The following is a 24736-nucleotide window of genomic DNA, read 5'->3' on the forward strand; positions in this document are numbered from 1 at the left end:
ACTCTGTGCCACAGGGCTCCTATATAGCATCATATTATATGAAAAGCATAAGACGGTTTTGTCCAGGCCGAGTGACAACTGTAGGGAACAATATTTATCTCAGGCAAGAAAAAGCCTGGCAGCTTCTGGACCAAATGCAGGTTGTTTAGTCACAGGTTTATTATCTAAAAGACATGCTAAATATCAATGAACATGACACTGATCTGTTTCATTTTGTAGTTTTATTTTATTGATTAAAATTCATGAATGGTTTTGGTGCCTACATATACCTTTGTTTCTCTGCCTACGCTCAAGAGGGACTTTTGGTTCCCACATCTGATCTGCCTTTCCACCTGGAGAAAGAGGAAGAGATGTTTGCTCAGCTCCCAGAAGAATGTGAAAGATTCCCAGGCAAAGATTTAGGTAAAGGGCTGGAGAAACCTCTGGGGCTTGTCACATTTTGGGAACAACTCCAGATTTTCATTGGAGGGCTGGAGAACTCTCCCACTTTCAGAGCCTGAAGTACTTCACACGCATTCTTCTAATTTTCCGAAGGCTAGAAGAAGCAGAATGAATTCTGCTGAATAAGAAAATACCTGCTCCAATATTTTCTTTTAATCTATCTACCTAATTCTCAACTATGACCCCACCTGCAGATACTTAAATCCACAGATCAGGGCCACATTAACAGAAAGGAGATTTTTCTCCAAACCCAACACAGTACTGAGGAAGGGAGCCTGCCTGGTAAGTCTCTGTCCCAACCAGGTCCTCCAGGGTCCAAATCAGGGGATGGGGTGTGTGTGCAAGCAGCGCATGCATGGATTCGGGACAATTTATCATGTGCATGCACAAAGCACTCGTGTGCTCTCCGGAGCCTTCATTGTTGTGCCAGGAATGACGTTATTCCTGGCGCAACAAGGAAGGGAAGGCCCCCATGCAGGGGTACTTTGCTTAAAATCTGCAGTTCCCATTCTCCACACATTCCTCCCCCGCTGGCCAGGTAAGAGGCGGAAGGAGCTGGGGGGCTGGGAGTGGGGGATCCCCCACCCCAACTGGGAGACCTCGGAACCCTAGTCTCAACCACTGGAGAGAGAAAACACTATCAAAGAAGGGGGGAGGAAAAGCGAGAGATACGTACTTACTGAAAAACAGATGGGGGAAGGAGAAACAGAAAGTGTGGGATAGAAGAGATATGGGAAGGAGAAAGAATTGGAAATACTGGGAGAAAAGGGGTAAGGAGGAGAGGGGAGAAATCAAAAGTGGGGAGAATAGAATGCCCTCTCCCCATGAATTCTTTGTGGGTCTCTGTTTGTATGCAATATCCTAGGAAGTGCAGAAGACTTGGATTTGTGATTCCTTCATTTTTAAAAAAGCAACAAGTTTCTAGTCCTTAGTATTAGTAATTTTGCTATTTATCAATCATCAAAGAAGCAAGATGACATGGAAAAGGAACAGCCAAAGAATATTCAATTTTTTTAAATGTCATAATGTAGTATGGAGGTTTAGGGTTACCAACAACTTGGAGGAAAATGTCCGTCCATTGAATAGAGGCTTATTGTGTGGAAAAGGGGAGCTGAACATTTCATAACATGCAGGTAAATCATGTTGCCTGGTAAGTAACATCCCATGAATCCTCTATCAAGGGGACAGGGCATTTTTTCTCTCCAGGTTGCTGGGAATCCCAGGTGGAGGCAAAAGACAGTCTGAAGGCAGTTACAAAATTCCTCCTTCTGTCTCTCACAGGTAACAAGAAGGGAAGTCCATTCAAAGTGGAGAATCCTTCACATGGAGGAAATAAATCAGGAGACCCAGAGATGACCCAAGAGAATATGCTGGTGGTGGCTGAAATTCATGAGGAAAGATACGAGTCCAAGAGGGGGCTGAGAAAGCAACTGCTAGTGGAAGAATGTGAATCTAGAGTAAGTCCTAGTGTTGCCGTGAACGGAACTCTCAGAGTGAACACAAACAGAGGAAGGCCCTTGTTCTCTAGGTATGGTCAAAGGTACAGCCTCACATCAGGGCTTGTTACAGAACAGACTAGGAGGAATTGCAATGAATGTTCTAACTCAGAAAATCAGACTTTGATGAACACGGGAGAATCTCTACCGGAGAAATCCTATAAATGCCCCAAGCGCATGCGGAGTTTCCCTGAGGGAGTTAATCTAATGAGGCATTGTAGCAGCCGTATGAGAGAGAGAAAGAACAATTGCCCTAAGAGTAGGGAAAGATTTGCTTCAAAGACAGTAACAAGACATCAGGAAATCCAACATGAACAGACAAGTTATAAATGTCCCGTGTGTGGGAAGTGCATGAAAAGGAAGCAAGATGTGAACAGACATTTGAGAATTCATACAGGAGAGCAACCATTCAATTGTCCTGAATGCTGTAGAAGGTTTTCTCGGATGGATAACTTGAGCATACATCGGAGAAGTCACGGAAGAAAGATGCCTTATGAATGCCCTCAGTGTGGGAAAGACTTTAGGAAGAAGATCTCAATGGTTAAACACCTAAGAACCCACAAATGCCATGAAGAGATTTAACAGCTTGAGCATACAGGTTTTTTCTCAGACTGTGAGCTTTTCCACACTGGGTTTTTGCTTCCTCTTGGCTTCTCGACTGCATCTTATTTTCAGCTCCCTTATACACAGTATTGGTTTGCTCTCCTGATTAGTTTTTCATGCAAAAGTGAGGAAAACTAGGCAAAAAAAACACTCAGGAAATCAAAGACACTGTCTGTGTAAGGGAAGGAAGAAATAACTTGATGTAGTTAAAAAGCTGAGCTACAGCTAAAACCTGTGGAAAAGTCCTATAAAAGCTTTAGGAGCAATTTCATTTTGGGGTTTTCCACATAGGGACAGGCTTGTATAGTTTCACTGTTGCTGCTGTGGCTACTATAGAACCCAGCAGTAACAGGACTTCCACACAGCAGGTTTCCCTGCTATTTTTTTCAATTGGCAATTTAATAGTATTATATCAATATGCCATTATACCCAATATGCATTATGTTCTCGGAGTATACAGCTTTTTATCAAGGAGATACATTATCCTCCCCCCCATATATCTGCACAAAGAAAGGGGCTAGAGACTTACTTTTTTTAAAAAAAAGAAAGCTGGGAGTTCCCAGAACCTGATGCATATGTTGGTATAACAGTATTATAACACTATTAAATGACTGCTTTAAAAAAGAATCTCTGCAGTAGGGAGAAGAAATGGCTACCATAGGGGAAATCTAAATTTTACCACCTGCATATCCACCCAGGCTTTGCGGCAATCTTTCCCAAAACTTCAGAGCACAGCAGGTTTGAGTAACATTAGGGAAAAGCCAGGGAAACCCAGGGAGGTTCATGAATACACCACAATGCTGTAAGGAAGCAGGAAAAAGGGCCTGAAGGACTGTCTCTTCTCATACTATCATCCTGCCAGTTAAAATCTGCTCTGTGCACTCCCACCTTAAAGGTGAGATGAGTGACAGGGCATTTTCTGTGGTGGCCCCTCACCTCTGGAATACCCTCCCCCTTGAAGCTTGCCTGGCACCTCGACTTTCTTTTAGGGACAGGCTCAAACACTTCTTTCTACAAGCTTTTAATTTAGGAGTTTTTATCTCATCAGTGTTTTAATGGCTCGCTCTGTTTTTATGCTGCTTATCTTTAGTGGCTTGTTTTTAAATGGCATTGAACTCAGGGAAATAAGCTGTGTAGAAACAATTCTCATTAGGAATGTCCAGTCTGCATTAAGAACATAAGCATAAGAACATAAGCAAAGCCATGTTGGATCAGGCCAGTGGCCCATCCAGTCCAACATTCTGTCACACACAGTGGCTAGAAATCCAGTGCCATCTAAAGGACTGTCAGTGAGGCCAGGACACCAGAAGCCCTCCCACTGCCTTCCTTCCAGCACCAAGACAACAGAGCACCACCTCCCCACAAAGAGAATACCATCTATCTCCTGTGGCTAATAGCCACTGATGGACCTCTGCTCCATATATTTGTCCAGTCCCCTCTTGAAGCTGGCAATGCTTGTAGCTGCCACCACCTCCTGTGGCAACGAATTCCATGTGTTTATCTGTTTATCCATGTGTTTATTTGTTTACGGTCTACTCTACTAGGGAGGGGTGGGGAAGTCCATCTCTCTCTTGGTCTGGTGGCTTTTATGCATCGACTGAAAGGCTTTGGTATGGGGCAAGAAGGGGCTTCAGGCCTACCCCTACAACATTTTCCTGACCTGAAATATCCCCCGCTGGGTGGCTGTACATGTGCTGATGGGCTACACATATACCCCCCAACAGGTAAATGGCAGCCACAAGGGCCATTTGGGGATAAAAATGGCATTGGGGGAAAGCTGAAGCTGCTGTTCCTCCCACCCTGTGCCATAGTTCTGATCCAAATCTGGGTTCCACCTGCTTGGGAAATGAGTGCCCAGCAGCATGACATGTGGCCGATGGTTTGAAAGACAGGTCTGGGAATGCAGACCTGTGAAAAATAGTCACAGGTAGTTTGGTCCAGATACTGCAATCCCGTGCATATGTCTTTGGAATAGTTTGGGTTGACCTTGGTGGGACTCACTTAAAAGTAAAACTAATCGAGATTAACCAATTTTAAGTTCTCACTCTCTCTTCCAAGGCGCCTAGGGAATCCTTTTCAGAAGGAAAAGTTCTGCAGTTGCCTTCCTTAGTACTAGTTCCATGATTTAAATCTGAAGTGCAAATTTGTCCCTTCAACACAAACCATACTGAGAGGTGTGACTTGTAGAGCCAGAGGAAGCAGGTCTAGTCTTTGATGCTCCTGTTACATGCTTGCTTCTCACTGCAAATAGCCCATTGTAATAGATTATTGCAGGACAACGATGAAAGAATATCATCTGCTTCTTTTCCAAAACAAACATAAGGTGGCAAAGTTAATTATTTCCTAGGATCTGGTTACAAGGACAAGAACTATTTTGGAGAAGGAAAACACAGCTGTGCATAGAAGGAGGCTGGAAGAAAAAAACAAGTTTAGCAGAGGCACGCCAAAAGAAGGAAGAAAAAGGTGAGCCAGAACAAATTCCTCTTTCTCTCTTCAGGTGAGGAGAAAAGAAACTGGATCAAGAGGCAGGACGAGAAAGGGGAAATTTGGCCCAAAGGAAGGGAAAGAAACAGCAACAGAAGTAACCCAGTCGAGCGTTCCTGGGACATCTAAGCTTCAGAAGCTGAGATGTGAGTCCCAAAGGCAGCAGATGAAGCCAGCCGAGAGAGAGAACGGACCCGGGGAATGCTCAGAAGTTCTTCCAGCTGCCATGAGCAATGCCAGTCCAGTGCACACAGAGGGGGAAAGGCCTTTATTCTCAAGGTATGGAAGAAAATACAGCTATAAATCAGGATTCATTCTGAAAAATACCCAAGGAGATCCCTTTGACTGTCCCACATTGGGGGAAAACGTTTGGCAAAACGATTGCCTTGAACTACAAATTTGTACAAGTGATAAGCAAGCTCTCAAGTTCTCTGAGGCTGAGAGAAGAGAACATTTGCCCAGGCAAATGTTCTCCAGACAGTCATTAAGGAGACATGCAGAAAATCATCCGGAAGGGAGGCCCCATAAATGTTCTCAGTGCAAGTCATGCTTCACACGAAAAAGCAACCTGAGCAGACACCAGAGAATCCATACTGGAGAGAAACCGTTTATATGTTCTCAGTGTCATCTGAGCTTTCGTCAGAAGGAACATGTCAGGCAACACCAGAGTATTCATACTGGATATAAACCTTTTCAATGTCTTGAATGCAAGAAGAACTTCTCTCGCAAGAGGGACTTCATTAGACACCAGAGAACTCACAGATGATCTTTAGGAATGCCCTGAATGTGAGTGAAGTTTCAGTCAGAAAACCACACCAATCAAACACCTGAAAATCCGCGCAGGATATTAACAGACTTAAGACACAGTTTTGGTGTAGTGGCTAGAGTCTCAGACTAGGACCCAGAAAAACTATCACTGAAGCTTGGGCCAGTCACTTCCTCTGAGCCTAACATACCTCAAGAGGTGGCTGTGAGGATAAAACAGAGGAGAGGAGAACTATGTAAGCTACTTTGGGTCCCCATCAGGAAGAAAGCAAGATATAAACGAAATAAATAAGATAGGAGGACTGGTTCCGCTGATCTGCACTGCTTCGCTGTCTTTTTTCTGCATTTAGCTCCAAGAATTGAAATGGGGTTCCGCACAATGTTTATTAAAGTGCTGAATCCCCCCTAAACATCCATTCCCCAGTTCTTCTTCCAACTTGTCCTTAGGTCTGTTGCTTTCAGTCATATTATCTGCTTCCCCTTTACTTGAAGACTTGGGAGGGACAAGGCTTGCTCTTGTTGAAATGCTTGATAATCAAGCTCTTACTTATGGAAAAGGGAGTTTCAGTACTGCTGTTTTACTTCTGTAGGAGGCCAGCTCCACCCATTTTAAAGTTTGTTATTGCTTCTATAGTCATAACACTGTAATAAAATAACAGTCTTTTTAAAATATGGGGGAACGATCAGTAGTATGGCTTACTACCAAGTAAAATAAGAATAATAGACCCCTTCTCTCATCCCTAGGAGAGCTAATAATTCAGAATGCAGAAAGTAATTAAGACTGAAAAAAAGGACTTCTTAAAAGCGGTAGTTGCCTAAGAAAGCCTTCAAAGCACTTTGACCATACACAGAGGATTGCAGATACAGTTAAAATAGAAAAAATTGCCATATATGAAGTCTTTTAAAAGATGGGGGCGGGGGGCAGAAAACGCTAGACAGAATAGAACAGGGCAGATTGACCATTAAGGCCACTAGGAAGAGTCCAGCTTGGGGGGTCCTGCCACCTCCAGGCCTACAACAATCCAGGGGCCACACTCCTCCAAGACCACAGTATCCTAAAGAGAGAGGGGAGCACGAGCCAGGGGCACAGGGAAGGAGGGCTCATCACACCAAGAAACACATCCGCCCAGCTGGCCTCACCGTGGTGAAGATCCAGGATGCACTGGTCCAGCTTCAGCATGGGCAAAGACAGGACACACCAGCCTGGCCTTGCTACAGGGAGGGACGGGAGAGGCCTGCCAAGACTCACCCCACTTGGCCGCCCAGCTTGGGGCTGGGGTGACTTAGGGCTGGCCTGACAAGTTCTCTCTTGCTCCTAATAGGGAGGCGGGGCTGGGGGTAGGGCCCATTTCAGTCCTCCCCCCCACCATCCACCCTGGAACAGAATCTGTGGCCTGTGTATCACTCAGGAATCAATAGTGGACTAAATGGCGGGGGTGAGGTTACCTCATGCCCATCTTTGCACCCCTGCACCCCCTTCCTCTTTCCCTCCCCCTGGCAAACTCCATATCCTTCCCACCCACTGATCGAACTACATTTTATCTGCCCTATCTTCTGCTATATTTTTTATTGCCTTCCTTTATACCCCATCTTTCTCCACAATGGGGACCCAAAGCAGCTTGTTATTCTTTTCACATCCATTTTATCTTCACAAGAAACCTGTGAGGTAGTCTGTGTAACTGGTCACCCAGCAAGCTTCCTCGGCAGAGAGGGGATTTGAACTTGGGTCTCCCAAATCCTAACCTGAAACTCGAACCACTACACACATTTGCTTTCATGTGGTAGCTGCTGGAACAGTAGCCAGGTTTGAGTGAGTCAAGGAAATCATATGGCATCAAGTTGCCCTGTGGTTGCTGCTAGGCCTGGCCTTAATGAGTCTCCGTTCAAATGCCAAAACAGCCCTGGAAAGGGCCTTTTCCTGACAGAAACTAAGATTTCAAGTGGCAATACTTCTGTGGTCGCCTAGCAACCTCCCTGAATGCCAGTGCAGTGTAGTGGTTATCAGACCAGGTCCTTGAAGTGGAAACCCAGTCATTCCACCTAATCTACCTCATAAGGCTGTTGTGAAGATAAGATCATCCTGAAGCCGTTGGCTAATTTTGAGGTTTCTATCATTAATTTAGGTGGGGTTATATCTGCTACAGATGGATAGACGGAGATTTTTATTTATATGTCCCCCAGCTTTTGGATGATGATGGGAACTGCAGTGCCAAAAATGAAGGAAATTGCAACATCCTGGCACAGATTAGCTTCACAAAATCTCTCTGCTGTTTGCAATGGAAGCAAAGGTTTACTCGTGAGAAGCCAGGCAAGTGCAGACAGCACAGACAGAAAGGGTGGAATATATGCCCTCTGTTACAAAACAAAACATTTAATTTAGAATCTGCACTCTGCCATATTTTGGGGGGCAAATTATGGACAGGGTTTATTGCATGACAGATGTGAAAAATAATCTTGGGTTTGTACGTGTCAAGAGTTTGGAACCTCGTCGTTCGGGGATCCTAAAAGTCTTGTTCTCGCGTTTTCCCCGCAACATGGAGCAGTGTTCCGGCGGCAGGTAAGCCGTCTGGAAACGGCCTAGGTTATGATATTATTCGTTTTTAAAAATAGGATGTGCTGAGGCTGGGCAGGAGATGGCCATTTTGCTGAAGGAACGGCTTAGGTTGGCAGGTCGGAGGAATCCGGCGAAAGCGCTCTGCGGGACTCATTGCAGCGAAAGCGAGGCTGTATGTCTTCCAGCTCTTTATTGCGAAAAATATGCACCCCAAAACCCAAAATTAAACAGAGCTTTCAAAACAGGAGCCTACTGAGGGTCGCAGGACAACTGGCGATAAGCCGAAAGCGAAGAGGGAGGGGGCTGCCGAGGTTGGCGAGCATGCGCGCTGGGAGAGAGGAGGGGGGTCTTTCTAGCTGCCGCGAGGAGCGGGTGGGCGTGATTTGCCGCGCCCCCGTCGGGTTTGCTGGGAACCCGGAAACAATTGGAGGGAGGCGGCTCGGGGAATGCAATTCCTGGGGAAACCAGGATCAAGGGGGCTGCGGGAAACGAGTAGACTTTGGTTGCTCCTCTCGCCTCTCCCTTCCCCCAAACTGATCTTTCTACCCTTTCGGAAGGAGAGAGTGGCTTGCTTAAAGGCGCCCTTTGAAGTCAGGACTGTGGTGAGACTTGAACTTGGGGCTCATCAGCTGCCCGTGGAGACAGGCTTTTCCCAAGAGGGTTCGTTTTGCATTTTCCCGACCCTTGGAGAAGAGGGAAGAGACTGTGTTTGCGAAATGGCCCCATCCAAACCCTACCTGTTTCCCCCTTTTTATTTTTCATTATTTTAATTTTTAATTATTTCATTGTCTGTCTTTTTAGTCTAGGAAGCTCCTGTTCTTGCTTATAATTATTATTTCTTTACTTCGTTTATACCCAACTGTTCTTCACAATGGGGACTCAAAGCAGCTAACGGCATTCTCTTCACCTTTATTTTATCCTCACAAGAATCCTGTGAGGTAGGTTAGGCTGAGAGTGTAACTGGCCCAAGATCAGTTCCTGCTTTTGTCTTTGGCTGCTGGTGCCCTCTCACTACTATTATAGCACCAAGTTTGTCTCCTCAGAGGCATCCTCTTGCTCACAGTGATGTAAAACCAGCCCAGACTGTATAATTTGGCATTTTCCTCCTTCTCCTATGAAGAGCAGGAGTTCTACTGCAACATTAATTTCTACTGGAATCCACCTGCCAGTTGGATCCTCACCTGGTTTTTAGTTCTGGATTTCAGGTGCAAGTGAGGAAGGTTATGGAGCAAAATTCAGCAGGTCCAGAAGGAGCAGGAGAAACGATCGGCATAGTTCAACGTGAAGATGTGGCAGAGCAGCCTAGATGGAGAGGTTGGCAAGAGAGCAGAGAGGAACCAGGCAAGGGGCCACACCAGTGCTGGGAAGCCCAGTGGCAGGAGTTCATGAGGGGGCTGGATTTCCCTCATGCGGGGTGGGGCAAGGAGCCCAGCCCCTGGGAGGATGCCAAGGCCTTCCTGGCCTCCTTTGAGCACGTGGCCCAAGCCTGTCAGTGGCCTAGGGAAGAGTGGGCAGCCCGACTTCTACCAGCATTGAGTGGAGAAGCCCAAAGGGCCTTTGACAGCCTGGAGGCCAGAGACAGGGAGGATTATGGGAAAGTGAAGGCGGCCATCTTGCGTGGGGAAGCCAATCGCATGGAAATGCTGCGCCAGCACTTCCGGCAGTTCCGCTTGAGGGAGGTGGAAGACCCGCGGCGGATTTACAGCCAGCTGCAGGAGCTTTGTTGCCGGTGGCTGAGGCCAGAGAGGCACTCGAAGGAGGAGATCCTGGAGTTACTGATCCTGGAGCAGTTCCTAGCCATCCTGCCACCAAAGCTGCAGAGCTGGATCAGAGCTGGAGAACCAGACACTTGTGCCCAGGCCGTGGCCCTGGTGGAGGATTTCCTCATGAGCCAGCAAGAGGCTGAAGCAGAGAAATGGCAGGTGAGGAGTCAAGTACGTATTCTCCAGGGTTCCTAATGTGGATGAAATCATTGGCATCATCTGTGATTATTCCGTTAACGGGATACAGGCTTTACTCCAGCACCTTCTGGATGACGTTCAGGCTCATACTTGGGTGAATCTCCAGTTGGATTACGTTTCATGTTTATAGTGCTGATGTACAGAAATATTTATCAAAATATTATTCACAGTAACGATTCCAGATATGTCTTTTATGCTGTTTCTTTTTTATTATTCATTTAACCCGCTTTCTGTATACGAAATCATTTACTGTGCCAAAATCTCACAACAGCCCTGAAAGTTTAAGGTTGTCAGCGTGGGTGGCCTGCTGGACAGATTACATAGTGTGAAATTAATACAGTCAGTATCAAGGACATTTCAATAAACAGTGCTATAGGATATATAAATGCAAACTTACAAAGACATAGCATCAGCAAAAATCCAATACTGAGTTGAAGAAATGCTGAAACAGAGCGTAAACAATTCTAAGACTGATATTAACAATCATAAAATAAAATCATTAAAATGAACAGTTCAAAGCCTAGATTAAAAAAAACCCTCCGAATGTGGATGAAGAATTGGCATTTGCTGCCCATGATGCTAGGATTTGGCAGTTGGTGCCCACGAGGCTGGGAATTGGCAGTTGGTGCCCAAGAAAAGAACCCCAAACAGAATAGGATTTGGAGGCATGCACATCCCTCCGTTCTTGCAGAATTGCGCTCGCTCTTTCAGGGGCCTTTGCAAGAAGTCTGCCTGGATGGAGAGGTACACGCTGTGCAGAGACAAATTTGCAGAGAGGCAGAGCAGACTAGCAAAGAGCAGATCAGTTTGCTAGGTAAGGATTTGTTGAATGATAGAGGCTTCTGCCTCTCGGGTATGTGGGATTTGTTCAAATGACCAGGTGAACACATGAAGCTGTCTTGGTCTGTTGGGGCCAGTATTGTCTACCCTAAGGGCCCTCAGCCTTTTTGAGCCTGTGGGCACCCTTGGAATTCTGACACGGGTTGGTGGGTGCCGCCACACAATGGCTACCATAGGAAGTGGAGTCAGCTGCAAAATGGCTGCCACAGGGGGTGGAGCCACACTCACAACAAATGTAACCAAAGTGCAGGGGACAAAAGGAGTCATTTTTTAAAAATACACTGGAAAAAGGAGTGAGAGTGAGAATAAAACCAATACTGGGTTGGGAGCTGCCACCAAACATTATTTTAATCTGCACAGCCAATCAGACCTCCAGTGGCCAATTAGAACCTATTCTTGGGCAGGCGCTCCATCTGGCCTCACCCAGTTTATAAGAACACTTGGCAGGTACCAGGAAAGGTGTTGCGGGCGCCCCATCGAGCACCTCTGTTCTACTTTGATTGGCAGCAGCTTTCCAGCAGAGGTCTTTCATAGCATTCCTTATCTGATCCTTTTTATGGGAGATTCTGGGGATTGAACCTGGAACATTTTGCGTGCAAAGCAGATGCCCTACCACTGAGCACAGCTCCTCCATAGTTTTGCTTTGACTGTGTCTTCTTATGAGCTGCTGTTCCAGAGAAGAGCTCATTGGAAGCTCCTTCCCTTGCATTGCATTGAGAGGAACTGCTCAGAACTGTGGGAACTTTTCTTTTGCAAAGGGGCCAGCTATGTCCAAGGCTCAGAAAGCAACAGTAAGAGTGAATCTTTCAGTCTTCTTGTAGAAGGATAAGGCTCAAAGGAAAACAGGGCCTCTGCTCCATGTGTGTCCTGACCTGGATAGCCCAGGCAAGCCCGATCTCGTCAGATTTCAGGAGCTAAGCAGGGTCAACCTTGGTTAGTAATTGAATGGGAGATCGCCAAGGAATACCAAAATTTCTATGCAGAGGCAGGCAATGGCAAACCACCTCTGTTAGTCTCTTGCATTGAAAACCACAGCAGGGGTTGCCATAAGACAGCTATTCCTTGACGGCACTTTTCACCACCACTACATGTGCAGATAAGGTTGTTAACAGGCCTGGAGAAAACATGTACTGCCCATTTACTTGAGGCTTAATGAATAGACATGGGGAGTTGAATCTCTTCAGGACCTGAAGTAAGTAACATCCTGTTAAGCCTCTGTCAAAGGCGTTTTCCCTTGGCCGGGTGGCAACCCTGGGTTCAGAAGGAGGGATTTTGGTAGATGCAGCTTCTCCCATTCCGGCATAACCTGCTGCCTCTCCCAAGGTGTCCCCCTTGAGCACACCTGTTAAAGGGACAGGCAGCCTCCTTGGCACATGGGCATCCTACAGATAGACTTGATTCCCCATTTAAAATCTCCCTTCTATTCTTTGCAGGCAGGGAGATGAAAGGCTCACGTCCTTCCACTTCCTTGCTTCCTCCAGATGGACAGGAAACAGCCGAAACTGGGCCAGTGGAGGTATGTGACTTTCTAGTGGGCAAAGCCAGGCTTTTGCATGGAAGCATGCATTAACACTGATCACTGTTTTTTCAGGGTTTGTTTCTGGTTAAGTCCCATCCCAATTTTACCTTTGGGGGCAAATTCGTAGGAAGGAGAAGAAGGGGCTTTAAATACATGGTATAGTTGCCAGCAAGCTTGCTGCGTGATCATGAGCCCATCATTGTCTCTCAGCCTAACCTACCTCGCAGGGTTGTTATGCAGATACAGTGGGTAAGGGATAATCGTGTATGCCATCCTGAGTTGAGCAGGGTAAGGCTGTGATCGGCTGAAATAAACATCAGCATATTTGCCTTTTTAAGAATGTATACTATTTTTGTTTACTTCATTTATACCCCATCTTTTGCCTTAATGGGGACTTAAAGTGACTCACCTTATTCTCCTCCATTTTATCCTCACAATAACCCTGCGCGGTAGATTAGGCTGAGGGTGTGTGACTGGCCTGAGGGCACCCAGCAAGCTTCCATGGCAGAGCATAGATTTGAACCTGGGTCTCCTGGATCCTAGTCTGATATACTACACCACACTGGAAAGACAAATTTTTGTGGATTTCAGACAAAAATTCAATATTCAGAATTAAACCTCTGCAAAGGTTTAATTTAAACCATCCTTATTTATTATTTTTCCCTAGTATATTCTTACTAAACACCGTGTTTGCAAGTTTAAAAAATTACCCCTATTTTTAAATACGAAATTCTAAAGAGTATCTTACAAATTTGTATGTAAAGTGCCATCAAACTGCAGCCAACTTAAGGTGACCCCTCATGGAGTTTTCAAGATAAGAGATGAACACAGGTGCCGTTGCCTGCCTCTGCGTAGTGACCCTGACCTTCCTTGGTGGCCTCCCATCCAAGTTCTAACCAGGGCAGACCCTGCTTAGCTTCCAAGAGCTGATGAGATCAGGCTAGCCTGGACTGGCCAAGTTAGAGCTTATAGTAATTAGATAATGTAATATCTGTGTACATGCTGAGGACTTTATCCTCTCAGATGAACTATTTATAATTTGTTTATTATAACCTAATGTGGGGAAGGACCCAAAGCGGCTTAAACATCACAACAACTCTGTGAGGTAGGTTAGGCTGCAAGTGTGCAAGTGGCCCCGGGTCATCCAACAAACTTCTCTGGCAGAGTGGGATCTCCCAGATCATAGTGTGACACACCTAACTGCTATCCTCACATATTTCTCTCTGGATTCTTGGTCATATTGGTCCACAGTGCATGAGTCTTAATCTGGTTTTTGTCAACAAGACCTGACCTGTGTGTGTACGGCGTGCCTGTTTCCAGCCACAGGTGGACGTCAAGGAGACAGATGCGTCTTTGCCCATGGTCAAGCAGACTCTGATTCCACCAGGCCAAAGGACCATGTTCTGGCAAGTCTTACAGGAGGACAGTGGGAATGTAAATTCTTTGGGTAAGAATAATTTTTTTTCTTTCAGATTCAGCAGAGAGACATGGGGTGGTTGTAAGGGCTAGAGCATTGAACTAAGATCTTGGTGAGGCAGGTTTGAATCCCTATAATATTTATTAATATTAAAATGGTCCTACAGATGGTTATAAAGTGACTCATACAAATGTGGATGTACAGGTTGTACTTTAGTGGGCTCTTCCTTATTTTCTTTCCTATGTAGCTTTGAGATGCTTTCCTTTCCTTGGCTCCTTCCTCCTCCCTCTCTGTCCTGTTCATCTCTAATTCCTGTCCACCACCTTAGCTTCCAGATCTGTTAAGGACAGCAGCCTTTTGTCCCTGTCTGAAGTCCCTTAGTTGCTAAGTATGCAAATAGGTCTGAGATGAAGATAGGAATTGGAGGGGATTGGCTGCTGATGTCACATGACTCCTTAAAACAGGAGAAAGCAGTGGCAATCCCAGTTCCAGGAGAGTAGGAGAAGCTTTGTATATGTAGATGTGAGGGCTCTCTCCCTCCCTCCCTCCCTCCCTCCCTCCCTCCCTCCCTCCTCTCTCTCTCTCTCTCTCTCTCTCTCTCTCTCTCTCTCTCTCACACACACACACACACACACACACACACACGAAAGACGCAAGTCTCACAGACATGTGGGATATACCGGACATGATGTTAATCTGCTTCATTTTGATTTTTTTCTCCATGATTTTTTCAATAAGAAAATGAACAATAAATATAAAAAATCATAAATCTATTTTTGGTTACTCCAGTATGCTAAAAATAACTATCTCTTTCTTTCTCTCTCTAAGAAGGACTTTTGGTGCCTAAACCTGACCCTGGGAAAGAGGAAGACATGTTTGTCCAGTCTCCAGAGGAAAATGAGAGACTCAAAGACCAAGATTCAGGTGAAGGGTTAGATGAATCTTTTAGGAAATTCCATGAAGAGTAGAACAACAGGCACCCTGTATGCACACTTCCGTTTCTTCACTCCCAGAGATATTTTACGCATACTCCTCTCACTTGCTGTTGGCTAGATGAAACAGAATGTAGAGGATAAGCAGAGACTTGCTTGTTGAAGTTTCTGTAATTCCGCCACAAGTTCTGAAAAGTTGTGGAAGATGGAACTAGAAATGTCTTCCTATAAAAATAAGTTATTTTATAAATGAATTCATTTATATACAAAGCACCGACTGTGCTCAGCTGTAACTAATTAAAAGGGGAAACCACAAGGTCTCAGCTTACAATCAAACAATTAAATCCAAATGGGAAAAGAAACAGCGGAGGGAAAAAACTAAATAAAGAAACACTGTGTTAAAAGTGCCGTTTGACTAGCATAGGTAAGACTTGGAGGTGCCTGCTGTGAAATCGCAGACAACAGTTTGGGAAGAGATGAGAGAGAATTCCAGCGATCGGTGGCAGCAATGGCTTCTGGCGAATCAAGGATATGGGGCTGCCTTGCAAAATTTATTTTCTTCCTAACTGATTATAAATAGAATAAATTATGGGAAACTGCCATATTTCTCTTGGTTTGCAAGTACCAAAATTTGCTGGGCCAAGCAGAAATAGGGTGTCTCTTGGCAGTAATTTTTTACTTTTCCCCCTTGTGCTTATTAGTGTTTGACTACGATTTGGGAAATCTGGGTTCACTTCCCACTCTGCCATGAAACTTGCTGAGTGGAAGGGGCAGTGGCTCAGTGGAAGAACCTCTGCTTTGTATGCAGAAGGTCCCAGGTTCAATCCCCTTTACCTCCAGTTAAAAAGGACCAGGTAGGGGGTGATGTGAAAGACCTCTGCTTGAGACCCTGGAGAGCTGCTGCCAGTCTGAATATTGAACTTGTTGGACCAAAAATCTGATTCAGTATAAGGCAGCTTTGTGTGTGTTTAGTCATTTTGTCACTGCCTAAACTACCTCACAGGGTTGTTGCAAGGATAATATGAAGCAGAGAAGAACAGTGTTCAAAGTTCCTCAGAAGAAGGGTGAGATAAAAGTGTGCAAGATGAATAAATCGTTTAGCATGCACACACACAGACTCACAAACATGCCCCTTCACAGACAATGAGGATTGATCTGATCCACAGATGTGGCGAAGTGACAGTGTGGTGTAGTGGTTACAGTGTTGGACTAGGATCTTGAGACACCCACCTTCACATTCTCCACTCTGCCATGGAACTCACTGGGTGACCTTAGGCCAGTCACACACTCAGCCTAATGTGCTACATAAAATGGAGAAGAGGAGAATGGTTTGAATATTGGACTAGGATCATGGAGACCTAGTTTCAAATCCCCATTCTGTATTGCATAGTTTATTCTCTTGCTTGGTGACCTTGGGCCAGTCATACACTCTCAGCCTAACCTACCTCACAGGGTTGTTGTGAAGATAAACTTGGAGGAGGGGATACCAATGTAAGCTGCATTGGGTCTCTGTTGGGAAGGAAGGTGGGGTATAGATGAAGTAAATAAATATGTAAATGAAGAACTAGTTTAGCAGGAACATCCTAGGACAGAACGGAAAGTCAGTTAAAATGAAGAAGAGTGTTGGGAAAAAGAGGCTCCTGAGGGTATAAACAGAATTCCTCTTCCTTTCTGCAGGTGACTGGAGGGGAAGGCAGTTCAAGGTGGAGAATTCCCCCTGTGGCGGAAATGAGCTTGAGGAGAAAGCCAGGATGGGCCCAGAGATGATCCCAGGGAACATGGTGACAAAGGCTGAAATTCATGAGGAAAGATGTGAGTCCAAGTGGAGTCAGGAGGAGGATCTGTGGGAGAGAGACCAAATGAATCCAGTAAACGCTCAGAAACTCTTCGGCCTTCCACCAGCAGGGCAGGGTTCAGAGAACCCTAGGCATCCAGGTATGATAGCGGTGGGCAGATCTCTACACTTACCTCAGGGGCTCTGGAAAGGAGGGAGAAGGGCACTGCCAAGGCCACCTCCTCTAAAGGGACTCCACAGATGGTGTGGAAGGCCGGGACTCAAGCATGGAGCTGTCCTGCACTGCTTCCAACCTCTTGCAAGAGGCTGGGATCTCCCAGGGGTCAAGCACAGAACAGGAAGAGGCCTTAAAAGGTGTCAGGATGCAGGTCGATGGCGGACATGGCTCCTTTCTTTTCCCTGGCTCTGAGACAGAGAGCTGGTGAAGAGGAGGAGGAGGAGAGGAAAGGTGGCTGAGAAGTCTTTCCCCCTCTATTGACATAAGCCCACGCTGACTAGATAGGTTGATAGCTAGTATGGGGGAAGAGTCAGCAGTTGTGGCGCATGTTGACACCAGTGACATTAGAAAGTGTAGTCATGTGTTCCTGGAGTTAAAATTTAGGTTACTAGTAAAAAGTTAATGGCCAGGACCTTAGAGGTAGCATTCTCTGAATTGCTACCAGTTCCGTGAGCAGGGCCAGCTAGGTAGCGCTGGGACATGACAATCCTGTGCAAAAGGGAAGGGCTCAGGGTTCACTTCAACCGAAGGGGAACTGTATTGCTGGTGCTTAATGTCAAAAGGGTGGCAGAGCAGCTTTTAAACTAATATCATTGGGAAAGCTGACAGGAACTGGGAAGGCTCCAGATCTGGACAAGTCAGCCCAAAGTCAGCTCAAAGGGATGACAGTGTAAACACTAAAGGTAAGATTGGTAGGATCACAGTAAAACTTGGGACGGAAATAGGATGGCAATGGAGGGCCATGTGCAGAGGCAAAGGGGACAAGGGCTGTTGAAGAGGGAAATGTTACAGAGGTCTGTATGCCAATGCTAGACGCCTCTTAGCCAGGATGGGGGAGCTGGAATGCTTGATGCTAAATAACAATGTAGATATAGTGGGTATCTCAGAAACATGGTGGAATGGGAAAAATCAATGGGATACCCAGGTAATCCCTGGGCATAAGCTCTACGGGCAGGACAGGAAGGGATGTATTGGGGGAATTATTACGTAGAATCAAATAAGTTCGAAAACTTCAGGGGAATTAATTCCCCAACTGAAGAGATAGGGGTGGAAACACTGGGCCATCAGGGTTACTTACAAGTAGGGATTTACTATTGCCTACCTGATCAAATCCTTGAGGCTGATCTCAAAGTGGAGAAGGAAGTAAGGGGTTGACTAAAGCAGGTCACGTTCTGATACTGGGTGACCTCACATTGACTGGGTTGCCACCCCTCTAGCCTCAGATGGCAGGGACACTTGAAGCAGGGCTTCTGAAGCTGATCGGAGCGGATGGGTAGGTTCATATGGGAGAAAGCAGTCCTTAAAGTATGCTGGCCCCAAGCCATATAGGGCTTTTGAGGTCAACATCAGCACCTTGAATTGGGCCCAGAAGCCAATTAGGTGGCAATTAGTGTAGGTGGCAAAGAACCGGAGTGATACGGCCCCTATGATCCGCTCCAGCTAACATTCTGTGCCAGTTGTCGTCTGTGGACACTCTTTGCAGTTTAGGGGTTTGAACCTACTGAGGGAGCATATGGGTATTACATATGAAGCTGCCTCATGACAAGTTAGAGCCTTGGTCCTGCTAGCTCACCACTGTCTACTCTACTGACTGGCAGTAGAGTGCCAGTGTCACCGTCTTGGGCACAGGAGAGTTTTTCAACACCTGTGAACTGAGATCCCTTAACTGGAGATACCAGGGATTGAACATGAGACCTTCTGTGCACAAAATATGTGCTCTTCCACTGAACCATGGACCCTCTAACAGTTCCAGCTGTGGGCAGCACTTTAGCCAGAAAGCTGCCTTGGTCAACTTTCAGAATATTCATGCTGGACCATAACAGAGTTTATATTTCTGTGAACAGCAGCTGGTTTCTCATACAGATTTGGACCAGACACCAATAATCTCAGGGACAAATGATATACTTTGAGAGCATCAACATTTGTATATAGTTACTTTGTTTATATATCACCTTTCTTCCTAATTGGGGGGGGGGGCAAAGCAGGTCTCCTTTCCTCCATTTTATCCTCACGATAACCCTGCAAGGTAGTTTAGGCTGTAATTGGCCCAGGACCACTCAGCAAATTGCCATGGCAAAGTGGGGATTTGCACATGGGTCTCCCAGGTCCAAGTCCAACATTCTAACCACTACAACCCTCTGGTTCTCAGTTTTTTCTAAACAAAAGCTTCTGTTATCAGATGTCCTAAGTTAGGAATACATATATTGGATTGATGTTTACTAATAAAAACAGAAGGTGAGAAATTGCTTATTTTATTTTATTTTATTTTACTCATCTTATACCCTGTCTTTGTCCCTAGTGGGGATCCAAAGCAGCTTACGTCATTCTCCTTGCCTGTTTTATCCTCACAACAGTATGAGGTAGGTTAGGCTGAGAGTGTGTGACCAGCCAAAGGTCACCCATTGAGCTTCCACTACAGAGTGGGGTTTGAATCTGGGTCTCCTAGATCCCACTCTGAGACTCTGACCATTAAATTACACTGACAGAGACTTCCTGAACCAGTTTAGCAGGAGGGGGAGGCCAGAAAGAAGGAATCCTCAGGTGAATATACAGGAGGTGTTTAAAAGATGAACCAAATCCCTCTGTTTTGTCTCTTCAGGTGATGGGAGGAGAAGCTGGATCAAGATGGAGAATGAAGCCGCTGTTGAGACTGGGCTGGAGGAAACAGATGGAACATTGGGAGAAAAATCCCGGTGGAGTTTTTCTGGAACACCTGAAATCTACATGCAGAGATATGAGTCCGAAGGGCCTCCGCAGGAGATAAAGCCAGTGAAGGGAGAGAATGAAGAGAAGGAGCCCTCTGAAGATCTTATCAGTACTGCTGGTGAAATGTATGCAGAGGATGCAGAGGCAAAAAAGCCCCTGTTCTCCAAGTATGGGAGAAAATACCACTACAAACCACAATTTCTTACGGTACATGCTGATGAAGACCTTGGTGAATGTCCCATCTCAGAGGAAAACATCCAGCAGCAAAGTAGCCCTGAGCCACCTCTGAGCCATGCAAATGAGAAGCCATATGAATCTTCGGAGTGCAGGACAGTAGATAATATGACCAGTCATCAGAGTAACTACCATGGGGGGAAAACATATGAATGCCCTGAATGTGGGAAAAGCCTCAGTTGCAGAAAGTCATTGAAGAGTCACCAAGTCGTTCACATGGCAGGGAGACCTTTTGAGTGTTCTCAGTGTGGGAAAAGCTACAGGCAAAGAGAAACATTGCTGAAGCATCAGAAAATCCACACAGGCGAGAAGCTGCATGAATGCTCCGCCTGTGGAAAAATCTTCACTGCAAAAGCAGCGCTGACGAGACACCATAGAATCCACACCGGAGAAAAACCATTTAAATGTCCTCAGTGTGAGAAAAGCTTCCGGCACAGGCAGACACTGAAGGAGCATCAGACGCTTCACATTGGGGAGAAATCACACGACTGTCCTGTTTGTGGGGAAAATTTCCCTTCAAGAGAAATGCTGAGGAAACACCAGAGGGTTCATGCCGGGGAGCGTCCATACGAATGCCCACAGTGTGAGAAACGCTTCAAAAGAAAAATTCATTTGATGAGACACCAGCGAATCCACACCGGAGAGAAACCGTTTCAGTGCTCTCAGTGTGGGAAGTCCTTCAGGCAGAGAGAACACCTAAGGGGTCATCAGCGAATCCATACAGGGGAGAAGCCATTCAAGTGCCCCGAATGTGGGAAGAATTTTTCTCAGAGAAATAAGATGATCAGCCATCAGGGAACTCACAGAGGGCAACGGCTTTATCAGTGTCCTGAGTGTGGGAAGAGCTTTAGCCAGAAAGCTACCCTGACTAAGCATCGGAGCAGCCATGTAGGATGCTAGAAAAATTTATGTTCCCTCATGTGATGACTGTTTTTGCTGTCAAAAGCTCCTGAGGTGTGGTGAGCTAGTATCTCACTGCTCACCTAGGAAAGTCAATTCTTTTGCCGCAGGTGCACCTTTTATCTTTTTCAGCCTTCGAATCAGCAGCTAGACCAGTAATATGCATCCCATAGGGCCTGGATTTGGCATAGTAGCTGCTACTCCCTTACCCCTTTTGAACTCTAAAGGAGTCAAGTTCTGCACCAAAAAAGGTTTTGTCAAACAGAAAGGCGGGGATTCTAAGTTGGGAAGTAGTGTGCCATTTAATGTTGGTGGGCCTTTTTTACATGTAACCATGTTTGGGACAAAACTATTGACCTTGATGGTTTTTCCCAAGGAATTTGGGAACTGCAGTTTTGGGAGGGTGTAGAAATATCTTGTTGGACAAAAGGTCTGTAAGTTCTTCCCGAAAACAGTTCTCAAGGATGTGAGTTTCTGGCTTTCCAATCTCAAAAAAGATATCAACAAACTGGAAAAGGTCCAGAAAAGGGTAACTGACATAGCCAAGGTTGGAGAAGCATTCTTAAAAGGTAATCATGTAGTACATGACACTCTTCAGTTGGAGGGTGGGAGGACTCAGAGGTAGAATAGGAGATTTATGCTATTATGAATATTTTGGAGAAAGAGGTTAGGAGCAAAGGTCCCCCACTTTTTTGAGCCTGTGGGTACTCTTGGAATTCTGACACAGCATAGTAGGTACAGCCACAAAATGGCTGCCACAGCTTACCTTCAGTCACACAATGTCCTTGTGTGGTGGGGGCAGCTGCTGCCAAAGCAAAGTTTTTAACAATGTGCACAGCCAATCAAATCTCCAGTGGCCAATCAGAAGCCATGCTGGGCAAAAGCCTCACCTGGCCTGGCCCACTTTCTAAAAACACTTTGTGGGTGCCTGGAAAAGTGTTGGTGGGCACCATACTGTGGACCCTTGTATTAGGGAGAAAAATCCCCTCCCTCCTTTTCTAATAATGCTAGAACTCAGGATCACTTAGTAAAATTGCTTTAGCAGTAGATATGGGATCGATTTAAAGCAAGCACAGCTTCTCAGAACAAGTTGGTAACTTGTGGAACTCAATGCCACAGGATTAGCAACTAGGCTTCCAGTATGCATACTGCAGGGCCATGGTGGTTTCTACCTAAAATGAATTCACTGTAATCTCTTTGTAAATTAACCATGACATCTAACTTGAATCTCTGTTGCAAAAATTAATGTTTATGGCAGGGAGAATGAGTTACGTTAATCCAATTATCTAAACATTTTTGGTATTGGATAGCCCAGGATCCAAAGATAGGGATGTTAAGAATTTCAAGACAGAAGAGATAGCTGGGAAGGAAGTAGCTGTGATCTTGAAAAAAAGTTAATCAAAACATGTACAAAACTCTCTCTGTCTCTGCAGGTGACAGGCAGGGGATTAAGCTCAAGGTGGAAAACTCAGATTGACATGGCACAGGACATGGCTGGATTTAACCCAGAAGAATGTGTTGGTGGCAGCTGAGATTCCTGAGCAAAGATGCAAATCTGAACAGCAGCAGGGGAAGAAGGCCCAAGGAGGGAGAGAATGAATCTAGAGAGTTTGTGGAAAGCGGTATAGGTACCTCTAATGAAACCATCAGTGTGCACACGTTATAAACTGCTTTTGGCCTCTTGAGCCTGGGAGAAGGTACCGTTGCTGTTCAGGGCTTGATTTGGTGCATATTTTGAGAGAATCTTTGAGAATATTCCATGTGAGTGGAAGAAGCCCTGCAAAAGCCATAGATCAATAAATGTAAGAGAATCCACTTCAGGAGAGAAATCATAAGAATTCCTGGAGGGCAGGAGAAGTGTTTACCAGAAAGATGATTTGCTGAGATGTCCGCATAAGCCTACAGAGAATAGGGCTTATGAAAACTTGGAGTGGGATGTTTTAGAAAATACATGAAGCTGCCTTTATACAAAGTCACACCATTGGCCCATCAAAGTCTGTATTGTCTACTGTGACTGACAGCAGCTCTCCAAGGTCTCAGGTTAAGGTCTTTCACATCACTTACTGCTTGATCTTTTTAGCTGGACATGCTGGGAGTGAACCTGAGACTTGCATGTAAAGCAGATACTCTACCACTGAGCCACAACCCTTAAAAGACTCTTCAGAGGATCCAGATTGGAGAGAGACATAAATTCACAGGATATCCTCTTCAGTAATAATGTGAAGAGCCGTCAGAAGCACCATACTGGAGAGAATTGTTTTGAATATCTAGAGTGCGGCTACTGTCTATCAGAGAGAGAAATTAATTGAGCATTGGAGGATGGACACAGTTGAGAAACCTTTGGAGACCTTGAATATGAGAAAAACTTTAGTCACTGGGGAGTGTTGATCAGCCACCAGAGAATCTGTGCAGAACTCTTTGAGTGTTTAGAGTTAAAAAGAAAGCTGCAAGTTGTTACATGTCCTCAAAGCACCAAAAACTTGCCAATGTCCTTAGCATGTAATTTGCACACTGTGAGAGCATCAACCAATAAGATCAGGAAGGAGAGCATTACAGAATAACATGAGATCTTTGTGTAGAGTTAAGGGATAGAGTCCTCCTGGATATGGCCAACATCTGTTTAATCCATCACTATGTATCTTGTAGAAGTTAACCGAGTGCCATACAAGCTGAACACCAAGGCAACACCCGTGGACTTAATTTATTTATTTACAAAATGTATGCCTTGTCTTTCTGCCCTGAACAGTGGCCCCAAGGCAGCTGACGGATTAAAAACATTGCCTAATAAAAACGCCTCTTAAAACCAAACAAAAACACATCATTTAAACAATTAAAAACAAGCTAAAACACAAATTATAGTACACTAAAATACACATGCATGAAATCAACAGTTAAAACAGTGGCAGGCAAACTCCCAGCGGTTTGCCCCTGTGCTGATCACTGATGAGCAGTGGGAGGTGGTACGCCGCCTGGTGATCACCTGTGGCAAATAACCCAGGCACAGCTCGCGTGCCTCGGGCGGGACACGCCAACATCACTTCCAAAAGTGACATAATCATGCTGGCCGTGGGAGTGCCCTTGCGCTTTGCATGGGGCCAAATTTGGCCCCAATGAGGCCAATTTTCAATTCGCCCTGTGCAAAGTTGGGAGTGCGCGCACACACACAAAGAGCACCAGTAAGTACTGAGCACCACCCCTCCTGCTGGTTGCCAGGGAGACCTGGCAACCCTAGGCAGGAAGGAGGGATCTGGGAACACCAGACAACACCAAATAGTCTTCACCTGCTGGTGGAAGATGGTGACAGAAGGAGACCTATGCATATCCCTGGGGAGGGAGTTGCAGAGTTTTGGTGCTATGACCAAGAAGGCCCTCTGTGTTTTATCATTAATTGCTGCTTAGAGAGTCCACCTTCAGGCCTCTATCCAAACCTTCCGTAAACTTTGTGTCAAATCTCACAACTTGATGATGCCTTGTGCAAAGCTCTTTCTCTTGCCCAAATGGACTTCAAACCAATTTTGCCAGATGTCCCTGAATAGGAGTATCAGGAGCACCAAGGCAAATGTTCTTTCTGTCTACTTTCCCTGCGGTGCATGTCATTTTATAGGCCTTTGTCACCCTTCAACCACCCTCTGCTAGTGATCTTTGTCCTCATGCTGCTCTTCGGGACAGATTAGTGTCCGTTCAGAGCCGTGAACAAAGTTCAACATTATGCTGGGGCTGTGAGGAGTGACTTACCCAAGCCCATCTGGCGAGTTTATGGCAGCAGCAGGATTCAAACCAGTAAAATGCTGCATCACAGCTCACTTACTCAACCACTATGCTACACCAGCTGTGGCCTTTCTTTTCCAACCTCCCACCATTCCTGATCTCTG

At 45.6% G+C, this 24736-nt stretch overlaps 1 protein-coding gene across 1 annotated transcript; it reads left to right on the plus strand.

Moving 5' to 3' along the window:
- Positions 1–9062: 9062 nt before the first annotated feature.
- Positions 9063–23648, plus strand: LOC129327785 (zinc finger protein with KRAB and SCAN domains 7-like). Its single transcript, XM_054976538.1, has 8 exons — positions 9063–10265; positions 11016–11118; positions 12578–12660; positions 13984–14110; positions 14909–15004; positions 16690–16947; positions 19624–21433; positions 22298–23648. Exons 1-7 carry the CDS (start codon positions 9567–9569, stop codon positions 20862–20864), a joined length of 2607 nt encoding a protein of 868 aa, XP_054832513.1. The 5' UTR covers positions 9063–9566; the 3' UTR covers positions 20865–21433; positions 22298–23648.
- The last annotated feature ends 1088 nt before the right edge of the window (positions 23649–24736 follow it).

The sequence above is a fragment of the Eublepharis macularius genome, chromosome 4 (genome assembly GCF_028583425.1).
Source record: "Eublepharis macularius isolate TG4126 chromosome 4, MPM_Emac_v1.0, whole genome shotgun sequence".
Lineage (NCBI taxonomy): Eukaryota > Metazoa > Chordata > Lepidosauria > Squamata > Eublepharidae > Eublepharis > Eublepharis macularius.